This window comes from Heterocephalus glaber, unplaced genomic scaffold (assembly GCF_053883595.1).
Source record: "Heterocephalus glaber isolate CG9 unplaced genomic scaffold, H.glaber_assembly_v1.0 deba00001461, whole genome shotgun sequence".
Taxonomy (NCBI): Eukaryota; Metazoa; Chordata; class Mammalia; order Rodentia; family Bathyergidae; genus Heterocephalus; species Heterocephalus glaber.
The window spans coordinates 9,152,520-9,166,927 of NW_028258308.1; the positions used below are offsets into that span (position 1 = coordinate 9,152,520).

At 31.1% G+C, this 14,408-nt stretch overlaps 1 protein-coding gene across 2 annotated transcripts in view; it reads right to left on the reverse strand.

Annotated features, from left to right (window-relative positions):
• Window positions 1-1,187: 1,187 nt before the first annotated feature.
• The window catches only part of Glra3 (glycine receptor alpha 3), a 170,073-nt gene continuing 156,852 nt past the window's right edge, over window positions 1,188-14,408 (reverse strand). For both annotated transcript variants that reach the window (XM_004852950.3, XM_087217016.1), the window contains exon 11: window positions 1,188-1,490. In XM_004852950.3, the coding sequence (XP_004853007.2) occupies window positions 1,266-1,490 (225 nt within the window). In that variant the 3' untranslated portion in view covers window positions 1,188-1,265. The remainder of the gene's footprint in view (window positions 1,491-14,408) is intronic.

The following is a 14,408-nucleotide window of genomic DNA, read 5'->3' on the forward strand; positions in this document are numbered from 1 at the left end:
GCCTATCTGGGTTTCATAATTGTCTTGGTTGGTTTTGGACTGGTGTTTTTTCCAAATGACCTTTATAATTCACATATGTAGCTTCATGTAAAATTCCCCATATATTTTTATTGGAATTATGTTAGATTTTAAAGTCATGAAGCACTTGAAATATTTACAATATTGAATCTCTCCACACATTCTCCAGTTATCTAAATTTTTTAATATACGTCTGTAAGATTGGATAATTTTCCATAGAGCAGTCTTGCATATCTTTTGTGAATTTTATTGCTCAAAACTGCATGTTTCTGCTATTATAAATGGGATCTTTTCATATTATTATACATTTTCATAGGGTGTTGCTGGTGTATAAAACCACCACCAACTTCTTCATTTTGAACTTTTCTGCCAAATTTCTGTTATCTCACCTATTCTAATGGGTTGTCTATATATATTTTTTGATTTTTCAATTTAGATAATTATTTACAAATAACAGTTCTGCTTCTCTTTTTTTTCTTACCCTGCTAACCCTTATTTCTTTCATTGACAAGATACTGCAGTACAATGTTGATTTACTCTTTAGTGGTAGTATACATTGGTTGTTGCTTATCTTAATAGTGATGGAGCTATTAGTTCCTAGAACATATACAATTATTTTCTACCTGAGGAATTCTCACATACTATTTTCTATGCCAGGGATTCAATTTTGTTCATATTCTTTATATGACTGTGAAATTACTAGAAGTAGAGTGGAAGGGGGAGCTCAGCTACTGGAGCAATGTAGGATCTCATTTTTCACAGGGAGAACTTCATGAAATATCAAACCCCAGTAAGGTAAAAGGGTTGGAGCTAGACAACCAGAAAGAGGCAAATATTACTGAAAGCCAAGACTTACAGCCAAAAATTACACTGCAAAGGAAACAATAAGAGAAATAGGTTAAAGTATTCCAGTCTATTTATTGGAACAAGTTTTGTTGTCTTATGACTTCCTTTTGTGTGTATGCCATAGTTGGGTGTGAGTGGGTTTGAGGGAGGGTGTGTGCATTATGTAATTATAGGTGAGGCACATCTAGCTCAGTGGGAATTAAACAGAGCAAGTCAGATTGAAACAGACAGAAAACTTTATTAGTTACTAAGGTCTCTGCATAGTATTATATATGTGCCATATACTTTCCTCATTTTGTGGATTTCTCATTTTTCCATTTCTTTTTCTTCCTTTTGGTATTCTTGAATATTTTAATACACACTTCATATCTGAGCATTTGACATATCTCTCAGGGGTCATATCATTTCATATTTACTTCTGGTCTATTATAGATTTCTACCATTGCCTGCTTTTCTCCTCTTCTCTTCTCTCCTCTCTTCTCCTTTCTCTCTTCTTTCTTCTCCCCACCTTCCTCACCTTCCTCCTCTTCTTTTTCTTGTTTATACAGATGTTGATTTCTGGGCAGGGGATTTAGCTCAGTGGTTCCAGCACCTGCCTTGCAAGCACAAGGTCCCAAGTTCGATCCCTGGTACCAAACAAACAAACAAACAAAAAAAAACAGATGTTGATTTCTTGTTCATGCTGACCTTAGATACAAATTTCAGCCTTGAAAGTTTGTCTCAGTGTTCACTTACCTCTTAGATTATAGAACAGAGATGGATTGGTTTTCAAACCTTGCAAGTGGAAACCCAAACTCAAGAAGTACATACTGTAGTCTCCTCCTTATCCATGGTTTTGTTTTCTACCATTTTCAAACTGGTGAACTACAGTTTGAAAATATTAAATGCGAACTTCCACAAATAGACAATACACAAGTTTTAAATTGTGTACCTCTCTGTGTAAGTGATGAAATCTCATACTGTCCTACTACCTCTCACATGAGACATGAATCCACTTTGTCCAAATACCAACATTGTATATGCTACCTTCCTGTTAGTTACTTCATAGTCTTCTGCTTTAGATTGATGTAGTATCACAGTGTTTATGTTCAAGAAATCCTTACTTTACTAAATAATGGTCCCAAAGTGCAAGAATGGTGATACTAAAACTTTGGGTATGCTGTAAAGTGCTTTCATTTAAGTGAAAAGGTGAGAGTTCTAGACCTAAGTAGAATAAAGATAGTACTGTACATATGGGGTTTGGTACTGTCAGTTCACACATTCATTGAAGCTTTCTGGAACATATCCTTTATATATAAAGGGATATCATTGTATATGTTAAAATTCAAAAGGCCTAACTTCATTTGATGTATTATGACTTTTATGGAAAAAAAGCATTTTACCTCAAAAACAAAAATCTCCAGAATAATATGGAATGTTATAGTACTTTAATTTTAAATACTGAAAACAAGAATATGTCACAATTTCTTTTAAGATATACATGAGTTTTTATTTGTATGAGACTTTCTCACCTTGTACAAAATATTCCTAATTTAAGTTTAAACCAGAGTCACACTTAATTTCATAGTAAAATGTCAACATGCTTAAAGTAGTGATCCTTGGAGGTTTGCACTTCACTGGACATATTTTGATGACAATAATATACCTAATGAAGGTAAAATAAATGTCTGCCCATAAGGGTTGGTGGTTGTAGCCATATCATTCCTAAATTGGTTTTGCAGTTTACTCTGTTACTATAGTCTCTAAATTTTGTCTTGTCTTGTTATAAATGTAAACAAAACATTTATACATGTATAGCCTATTTTATGTTTTCATGTGTTGAATCAAAGAAAGAAGCACATTCCTTCAAACATGAAAAGTTTTTCTGCTTTCTACATGTGGAATAAATTTCTGTAACATTGTCCATGAGATTGAAGTTGGCATTTTGTATCATACTATTACCTTTTCTGAAGTTCTACTATGCTTCTCTCTAATGTGTTCATTATTTTATCTATTGGAATATATTTATTAAATATTCACTAGGTATTAGTTGATGTGTTAAAAATATGATTTTAAGTAACTCAGCAAATTTGAAGTGACAGTGAAGAAAAGTAATAATGGCATAGGGATAATAATTATTATAATAAAGGTATATAAAAATTCTTGGAAACCAGGAAACAACCCAGGGGAAAGTCTGGGTTCACTATACTCAGCATGCATCTGTAATATATTTGATAATATTTTCTAAAGGGAACTGAGTATTATAAGGTGGTAACATGATGAGAATGCCATGTATAAAAGACCCTTAGAAATATGATAATGTTTAGAAATTTGTAAATAATTTATATATTTGGCGAAAAGATATTTGTAGATCCAGGCACAGGAAAGGGCTGGAGTAGGAGGATTTCCAGATGATGAAAGGCTAATTATTTTGTCAGAATGGAGTTGTGCTAAAGAATTTTTTTAGTAGTGATGTTATATGATCACAATGTGACTTTTTTTTCTTTTTCTTTTTGGAACCAGTCATCTGAACTGATTGAGTGGTAAAATTTGAGATATAAAAACCAGTTTGAGATCCATATGAGAAAAGATTAAGATCTGAACAATACTAGTAGCAGAGGAAATAGACACAAGATAATCAAATACTCAATTATCTATTAAATTGAGAGAGAGGTACATGATGGAAGTGAGAAATTTTAGATAAGTGAAAAATATATGGCCAATCTGTTGATGTGTTTGAAAGCTAGAGAATGCAGGAAGTTATATTTTTGGTTATATTAATTCTGACATTAGAAATGAGTTTAATATGGTTTTGAGGCAGTCTATAAAAAGTTTGGAACACAGGACAGTAACCTGACTTCTTGACACTGATTGGAGACCTATTATTACATGGGTGATAATTGAAGCTTTTTTGCTGGGATGCAATTATATGAGAATAACATGTAGTCTGAGATGAGAAGAGAGCTAAATTGAATACAGCTGCTGTAGCAATATGCCCAAAAATCAAAACATAGAAGTATCCACTAGGTTTGCTGACTATAACATTGCCTTTGGGAGGCAAATTTAAGTAGAATTACTGAAGGTAAAAACCAGCTATGATATAGATAATGATATACTGATTGATGGAAATCATTGTAACGCTTTGATTTTAAGTGGTCCCAAAATTAGTTTAATAAATGAGTAAATTGCATGGAATGAATAGAGAAATTATATTATGCTTTATACTAATGTCCATAGCTTTTTTTTTGTCTATGGTTGGTTTTCTGGACTACTTCTTTATATTTATGTGTTCCTTGAAACATAAATTAAGCATTTATATTTGATACCTGTAGACGTCTATGTTTGTAACCATATCAAAAGTTGTGCTCAGATGCCTTTCAGCATTTAAATTCTCACCTTTTCAAATAATATAATTTTACTTTCTTACTGGATTATACTTGAGAAAATTGAAAGGGCAAAGATTTTGAAAAATTTCTAATAGCAGGACTCAAGTTCTTATGTTAATACATAATTTTTAAAATTAAAAAAAACCAAAATAGCCACCCTCAAATTGACTGAGTTTTAACTATATTGTGTTTATAAAGTATTTACATAATAAGTCATATAATAATTTCAGTATATGACAATTAGGAGATACTGCTTTAGAATGATCACATTCAATAGCACATGATGTTTTTTCACTCAGAATAATGTATGCCCAGAATAAATATGCCCAGAATTCAGAGAGAGAGAGTTTTAAGAGAGTTGAATATAAAGCAATCTCTTGTAATTTGATTAACATGAATTTTGGGGGGGCCAGGGAAGAATGTTATGGTTTTTATCTAGATATCTTGCCAAAGCTTCATGTGCTCAGAGTTGGGGCTTTGGGGAGATGATTTGATCATGGGGGTGTGATACTCATCAGTAGATTAAGAAGAAATGAAAGCAAAAAGAGGTAAAAAATATGCCTGATGTAGTTTGTGGTATCTATTACTAGTAGAAGTACAAGCAACTCTTTAATTTAGAAAGTATGATCCCATTGTTTGTGTTTTTAACAAGTTTTTTATTCTGCATTTAAAAATTATTGCTGTAGAATTTCCTTTGTATTCTGAGTAATTACATTTATATGATTCTATAATTTGCTACTTATCTTGTATCTCCTAAATAATTTTATTTCTTTTAAAGGTAGGCATTTAAGTCCTTAATATTTATCATTGTGTCTACTTACAGCAAAGGGAACAAAATACTATGAGATGAATGATAAAGTACTGGTTACTGGTTATAGCAGAAGATAATGATTTTTCTTTGAAATATTCCCAGACCTGTCAGGTATTTGGAGAAGCACATATATCATATGTCATATATGGTAACATCATGGTAAATCACAATGATTCTCAGAGGGATATGCATATATTAATAATTCTTTATATGCCACAAGTTCTGAGTCACAGGGGTGAATTGATACAGCACAACTAGCCTCCAGGGACTAGACTAATTTGTCTGACACATTACTGCCATTGTTTGTTATATAATATCATTGAGAACATTTTCCTTAATAACCTTTGCTTTGTGAAAGTCTCTACTGCCTAAGATTCATCTTTTCACTTTCTTTAGGTTTTTTTTATTATATGAAATTGTGTGACGTGGTTGAAAATATGTAAGCAACATTGCACTGACCTCATTCTCCCCCTGCTCAGTGTACAAATATGGTAGGCATAGATTACAAAGCATTATATTCACACAAAATCACAAACAATTTGAGTATGATTATCATCTTTCTTTTGTTTTAACATACTGAATTTTGATATGATTTACCAAGATCCCAGAATATACCACAGATGTTTCCAATATATATCCAGTAGCCTTATTTGGGCTCTGTTGTTTAAAGTTTAAAGTTGTTCATGTCCTGTTAAAATTCATAAGTGTAAGAGGATTTAAATGTTCAAAATTTTGCAGGTGGCTTTCAAATTTAGTCACTGAAGTGTGAAGCTGTTACCAAGGAAACATATTGCAAATGTTAGTAAATTTTTTATTTCACTTGCTCTGTTCATGTCTCCATGGTTCATATGTTCACTCAGCCCATTTTACAGAGTGCTGCTGGCAGTTTCCATCCCTATTGCTTAAAAATGCATTATAACTTCACAAAGATCCAGGCAAATTTGCTTTGGAAAAAATCCTTTTGGTTTTTTTTTTTATTTTCAAAGAGAAGGCAACAATTCAGAGATCACATTAACTGGAAATAGTTTCACCAACTAAAAATACTTGGAGTGATGGAGTTTTGAGAACAGCAAATAATAAAACAAGATCAACAACTGTAATGGTAACAACAGTTAGAATAAATTATAAGAAATAATTTAGATAGTTGTAAATTTGAATGTCGATAATTTTGATAACAATCTGATTAACATATTAGGGATTAGAGTTAAAGTTTGTCTTACAGGAAGACTTTTTATGTTTTTATCTCTTTAACCATATTAAAGACTTACTTTAAAAACTTATATTGTCATTCATATTTTCTTGTACTGTCAACTTCTCAAGGGTTAAGGCATGTGTGAGAATTGTGAATTCTGACTGAGGGAAGTGTGTGATCCAAAGGAAATGCATTATTGTCTCCATTTTGTAAAGGTAACATAACTCATTTTAGTATACAGGGGCTGAGGAATAAGGAAATTAATGTTCCATGAACTAGATTGTTAATATACAGTCAGAATATTTATATTTAAATTTAAGGAAATAATTGAGGGTGCTAGAATATGAAAATCATTAAATCTTGTATGTCTCAATATCTACAATAACCAATATTTTCCAATTGGCTATGTTGGTGATATAGAAACAAAGGAATTACTTCCATGTGGTACTAAAGATATGAATTGGGAAGAAAGATATAACAGGGTGAACATGTGACTTTTCTATCTGTCATCCTTATTACTAAATTTTAAGCTGAGTTCATTTATGGAAAGTGGTGAAACTATTAGTCTTGTGATAGATGAGTAGCTGCTTGCTCATGGTTTCATGTGTAGTCACACTACAGTTAGATAAAAATCTTGGTAAGTCTAACAGGAGATGGAAGGCAATGACATTCATCACAAAAAAGAATCCACATATTTGTGCCTCGAGCATTTGGTTTTTTTACCTATATTTTTTTTCACTAGAAATTAATAGAGAAAACAAACCTGAGTTGGAGGTGTCTAGAATACTGCTTAGCTACCCCCACTGCTTAATTTTTATGTGCACAAATTTGTCTCTTTTAATTTGAAATTTTTCTTTCCTCTGTGATTTTCTGGTTCTACTAAACATACTGAGAAGGAACTCTGAACCTAACTAATCTATAAATTCTAAAACTTGAAGATGACAAGAACAGGAATAAATTTAGAAGAGTCAAAAGAAGACAATGTAGAGGAAGCTTTCTTGTTTGCCACTCCTTAAGGTTTTCATGGCCTAACTCAGCAGAGATTCAAAAAATTTTTACTAATAATGAACAGAACAAAAGAAATGCCCCCAAGATGTTAACATCATCATTATTTATACTACTAGCTTCAATTCAATCCAGGTATTTATTAAATGCAATACAATAGTTTGAAGCTATATTTCTTTCAAGGGATACAATAATCTGTTATCAATTTTCTTCAGGAACTTTCTGTGAAATAAATACATGTTCTTTGGTTTTTCTACTCTGTGTTAACTACTCTGACAATTTGAATAAGTTCGGTTTTTTTCCTATTTATCTTGAATTTCAATTTTCCTTGATTAGTGAAATAGGATATAAAGTATTACAACTTAAACACGATCTCCCAAACAGTAAGTATTTAAGCAAAGTAGGTCTGTAGGAAATTAATTTTTGGTGGAAAATAATTGTTTCAGTAAAACCTCATAAATATATTATTTTTGCAATAGATAATTTGGAAGAGTTTTTTGTTTTGTTTCATTTTGTTCTCCAGAAGGAAAAGGAGTCTGACATCACCTCAGAAGAATGAATTTTTTATGGATAGCTCAAAAGGAGATCCTTTTGTGAGGACCGAGAATACTGAGGCCATACGACAGCAAGTGCATGTCATTTGATTTTTAACAAATATTCATTGTTTGGATAACAGACTACTAATTTCTCTTGCCACGTAGTGGATTTTGGGTGAAGACAAAGTTCTCTTTTTGACCCTTTTTGGGTAGGCACGAACTTGAGTTTTGTCCTTGGCCCATTTTTTTCAGTTTAGCAAAGTACTGCTTGGCCAGTTCAATGGAAATCTCTCACCTCTGATATCTGATCAAATTTCTTTTTCTCACCTCTAATCTCTTATTATCTCAAACTTCTTCAGCAAGAATTGAGATGAATCATTTAAGACAGAATCCCTCTTTCAGTGAACTTTCCTTTTAGTAATTTTCCACTCACTGAAGCCCTTTTATCTATAAGTCTCCACTTGTCTTTGTGTAGTCAAACTTGTCTGGGTGTAGTGGAAATAGAGCTGACCTCTACACTGAGGTCTCTTTCCCCTGCTGTAATGGATCTTGGTTAAAATTTGGCTCTGCTGCCTTAATTTATGTCTAGCATTGGTTTTCTGAGACAGTACTACCTTTATTTTAAAACCTAGCTTTCAGTTAGCAGTTTGTCTGAATGAATTTTCAGATACTGTTAGAGCCTCCACTGAGGTAACTTGTTAACACATGGGGTCAGATAGAAAGAAATATTAAGGAAAACAAATATTTAAATATATATAATGATCACAACTCTGACTTTATTCTGATTTAATATCCCATACATAGGTAATTAACAATGTTAATTTTACAAAATTACATAGAATGTTTTTAGAAAATTAGTTGATCAAGGAAGACAGCTACTGTCAGCAAGAGTAACTGAGATAATATAGAACAAAGTAACCGATTTAGTTGTATTGAAATGATGAGTGAGAGCAATGAAAATACTTAAAACCATAGTGGTAAGAACTGATTATTTTTAAACATCACAAGTTACCAATAAGTTTCTCTTTACTGTTAGTATAGGGATATCACATTTATTCATGTGCATTTTGTTGAAGCGTCTATTACTTCTAGCTCTTGTACTTACAGATGATTTTGCCTGATTCTATGGCTGTATGGCAGTCAAGAGTTATGACATGAACCCTTCATACAGTTTGTGATTTCCAGTTCATCAAGGAAAATCATAATCTTATTTTAGCAAGACATTTTCCATATATAAATCTTATGGAACTTTGTGTCAGTAAATATATAAAATTATGTAAAAGTCTGTTACATATAAATTATAAGTACTCAAAAAATGAGAGACCAGTTATCATATACTATACTATAATATCATCTTAAATTTCTTATTCATTAAATTTCTCATATTTATCTACTAGTATATGCTTACTAAACTTTATCACTCTAAGTGTGTGGAGGAAAAAAGCAAGAAGAAATTTCAGAATAAAAAAAGTTAGTATTCTATTTTCCAATAATCTTTATTGGTCACTGATGATTTGTTCAATAAAGAAATTTTAAGAAAAAGTCTTTCAAACAAATATAAAGAGCTAATACAATAACATCAAATAACTTATCTAGTTAATGACACATCTTTCATCATTTTATCCTTAGTAGAGAAGTTCCATTTGCCACCCTTCCATATTTTTAAAGTTTAAAATATTTCATTAGTACATCTTTAAAGTCTCCTCTGAATACCACTAGCTTTTATAATCCTAAATGTAACAGTTTCCATAAGAACAGAAATATTTTATGATTTTCTATCAGAGAAACATACGCTTGATAAAGCTGGTTCTTTAAAAATTGGACAGGAGAGTGCATATTTTTGAAAAGTTAATTTTTATTAATTTTGATAAAATTATCTCTAGTGACAGGATAGACACCATATACTGTCCATAGGTTAATGACTGATTAGAGAGTTTGTTAATTGCAGAATTGAACTAAAAAGAATACAATGAAAAAAAAGTTAATAAAATCATGCATAAATGTTTAAATATTTTCTGTAAAAATAAGACATCAATCTGGACAAAACATCAAGCTAAGGAAGACATATTTTTATTTCACAGGAAAATGATTAACATCACAAAATATCAACACATTTTCTGGGAGAGTAGACTTTCAAACATTTTGTCTCACTAATACATACTAAGTTAAGAAAGTTTATGGAAATACTGTAGGTGGCACATCTTTTTCCTTTTTGCCCATACTACATTATACAATAGTCACAGAATGTCAAAGTTATCTCACTCTGTTTTTCCCCAGTAGTATCGACTATCATAGATTAAAATGCATATTTAAGTAAAAGTTATTGCATAATTCACAGAGATGAAAAGAAGGGGTGCAAAAAGTATTTGCATGTGATCAAGTACACTTAACATTTGACTTTTTTTCCTTTAATTCACAACTCCTCACATCTTCACCTACATTACCAGCAAAGCTAAATAATGTGCACGTTAAGTGGCTTTCCTGAAGGGACATTCACTAAACCACCCCAGAGAAAAATCAACTGTCAAAAGAAAACAACATAATTAATTCACTATCTATTATAGTGTCACCTTAAAATATGTCTTTTGTTACCTGATGATTTTTTAAAATTCATAATACTTTGTAGTATTTTATATAGCATCTTTATATCTGAAATGTACTTTTGCATATTTGGAATTATTACTGCTACAGAAAGACAGAAGATGTAAAGTTACTGCAAATAATTTACATACTTTTTACTAATATTTATCTAATTAATTTTATATTTTATAAGCCTGAAAATATCTCAACATGGTTTAATATTTGAAGTGCTCTAATGAATTGTCTGAATAAGATTAAAGCTAGTGATTGAAGACTGAAAAAATGTATTGATTGAGCCTAAATAGAGGTAGCAGATATTAGAAAATATATGATAAGTTGTCTAATGGGAATGGAATAGGCTTAAATGTTTTTAGGAAGTTAAAATAATTTCATGGTGAAGATTAACTTCTTCATTATGCAGAATTATGGCACAATGGAACAGATTGCCTGCAGAGAGGAAAGGATACACATATTGTTGTATGTATATCAGGAGAATGCAGATTAATGTCATGGTAAAGATTCTGATATTGATTGGAAAGTTCAAAAGCTTATTTTTAATTCCAAAAAATGTAAATGAGAGATAAATAAAATAGATGGAATGAAAAAAATATCAAACTTTATAAGTATTATTTTGTGTGATGTTAGAATAGGCTTGTGTATGTTCATGTCAGTTCTCTCATCAGTTGAATTTTGTCAATAATACAGAATTTCATGTCTCCCTACAAAGACACTGAATTCAGCACTTAACACAGTGCCAAGAACACAAAAGTTGCTCAATTAATATTTGTTTAATCAGTGATTGAAGATTGAATCATAATTTTCTATGTTGGAAACTAGTATGTGTATATATATATATATATATAATTGAAATTCAGACTCGCGTATATATCACACACAATAGATATATAGTTCTGAATTCTGACTGTATATTAGAATCCTTTATGCATTTATATACTGGTATACTAACAGAATTTAGAATAATTAAAAAATAATTGTCTTTTGGTTTTAAAATTATCTTTTTATTTTGCTTATATGTGAACTGTAAAAAGCATTGAAAAATCTATTTAAAATTCTATAAACTCATTCAATATTACTAGTTGTATTTTGGAAGGACTGTTTGACAAATATTTAGTTATTTCAAAGATAGTAGTTGTTGTTATTACTATTATTATTATTGTTGTAGTTTGCAGTATTGGGGATTAAATCCATAGCTTGATGCATGCTAGGTAAGTGCTCTATCACTGAGCCATATTCCTAACCCCTAAATGGTGTTTCAGAACTCCATCTTTTAAGAGTTAGAAACAAGATTTGATCTGGATAGTTTTGTTCCTGTGTTTTTGAGATAAAATATTGTGGCTTCAAAATTAAGACAAAGGAAATCAAGTGATGCCATTATTAATATATCCCATACAGAGGCATTTACATTGTAAAATATATCTCTTGATTATGACCTTTTGTCTAGGAAAGGTGACTTCTTTTGTTTTTCGAATTTGAAAGAATTTATCACTTTGTCATGACTTTGTGTGTGTGTGTGTGTGTGTGTGTGTGTGTATCTGTGTGTTAACTGAGTGAAAGAGATGAAGGCAGTTAAGGTGGAAAATATAGATAAAAAGCAGATAGCTACTAGCCTGGAAGTTTTCTGTCTCTTGGCCTGATTTCTAGGAGAAGTTTTTCTGGGATATTTTCCTTTCATTACTTTTAAATTGCAGGGAGTTACATTTTACACATGAGCTTTAAGTATCTTTGTTATGGAAGATTATACATCACTTTACTTTGTAAATAATTGTGAAACACCTGTATTCTTATGTAAGTTCACTTTTTAAAATTAGTATATTTTTAAAGAGGAGGAGATAGGCTAAAAGCTTAATTTTAAAGTTAATGAAATTAATACTTCATAGCATGCATATTTATTCATGTGAAGTTTATATAACAGTGAACAGATAATAAGATTGCTAAATTGTGTTGCTCTTTACAGTACATGAGTAAGAAAATAAAAACATCAATACAGCTGCATATAAAGACTAAAAACAGCAGTGGATATATTATTTGCAGTATTATTAAACCAAGAGGAAAATCTTGGTGTTCATATATAGTATGTCTTTTATTATATTGTGTTGAAAATTATCAAGTTGTTTTTTAGACATAAGCTGCAATTCTCCTTATCAATTTGGGCATCCTTTTAAAAGATAATATGATTAGATAATAAATTTCATGGTCTAAAATATAAAGGCAATAAAAAAGTGTACATTTTAAGTTTCAAGTGGTTATGGGAAATTTTCTGATATGCAAAGAGTGTCCACATACCTAGTTAAAGGTTATTTATTATTTTTGACCATGAGATGGTCATGATTATCCTTGCAGTGCAAAGAATAGTTTTGTGGCCCCAAATAGAGGATGCAGTAAAGAATTATGAAGGCATAGTGGAGAACAAGACTAGATTGTCATATTCAAAATGTAGGCTTAATGTAGAACTCTGTTCGTTGCAGCCATACCTTTCTACTGCCCATTATTCAGATAGGTTCAGATAAAGAAAGTGGTATTGTCAGAATTATTTGAAAAACTGTGTCATAAACCACTTCAATTTTTCTTGAGCAGCTTAGACCATTTTGAGTCCAGTTTAAGATATACTTGAAATTTAACATTTAAAACATTGTGTGGTTTTTGGAAATAAAGTCTCAGAATTGCATATGAAGTCAGCAACTAGCAATGTAAGTTAAATTTGCAGTCTGCTAGAGGTGGTTGTGCTAAAAATTTCAGCACCTCTGTAATAGCATATAACTCACTCTTGAAAGCAAGCATAGGTAATATAATAATCTAGTTAAAGAACTGAATGCCTAAACTGTCAAACAAGGAATGCAATTATTATCACTGTGCTTAATAGGTAGTTATAATTTAAAACACACACTTGCAATTCTAAAATTGAAAACAATTTTCTTTGAGTCACTAAGCTAACTCCTGACTAATCACTCACTGAACTAAGATAATTATTATTTTGTTTGGTTAGATTTTCATTGATTATATTTGCCTTGAATAGAATGTTAAAATTAAATTGCCTTTTGGGTGGAAACCACATTTATTCTAATGTATTGATGAAGTCCATTATTTAAGTCTTTGCCCTGTCGGTGCCAATGAAAACTGGCTGACCGTGTTTTCATGTTGTATACTTGGTGCGCCTTGTTTTCCTTTGCTAGTTCAAAATCAGGTAGATGATAAATACAGGTGGAATGAAATGGTTAACTTTGAGAGTTTATGCAATTATTTGTGTTGTGAAGTGCATGAAATCTGGAGTAGGAGATATGACTTCAAAGACTGTTAGTATCTGTCTAAGAATTATTAGGCGCAATTTCATTTTCATGAACTTTGCTCTTATAGCTCTCTAAACTGTTGTTAGGGAACACCAGTGAATTAAATATTGACACTTTCCTACTTTCAGTTTTGAAAACACTGTATTTTCTGTTTCAATTATATTCCATATTCTCCCAACATATTTCCTATATTCTCCCAAGTAAGTTTTGTAGAATGTGTACTTTATTGATGAAAGGAAAATTTAAGCTGCTGGAATAATGTTTAAGTCTCTCAAGTAACTAGCAGGCAGAGGTATATCATAAAAAGGTTCAAAGAGGTAGGGGAAGTGGGAGGGGAAGGGGAAAGGAAAGAAAGGAAAGGAAAAATTATAAGAAAAGGAAAAAGTGGAAACAAAGTCTTTGTAAATAGGGAAGGGTGGAGTGGGTGAAGGGAGGAGAGGGAATGGGGAAAAAATAAGAACCAAGATACATCATGTACAGGTACAAGCACCAATGATAAATGTAAATGTATACCTACAATGTACCAATAAAAGAATTTAAGGAAAAAAAGAATAAAAATTTATGTTTTTAAAAATAATATACAGTGGAGTACTGCTCTGACATAAAGGATAGACTTGAGTCATTTGTAGAATGAATGAACATTGAGACCATAATGCTAAGTGAAATTAATTAGACACATAGACTTAAATATTACATAGTTTATCTTATATGAGGTCAAAATATAAATAGAGTAAAGGGCAATGTATCCCT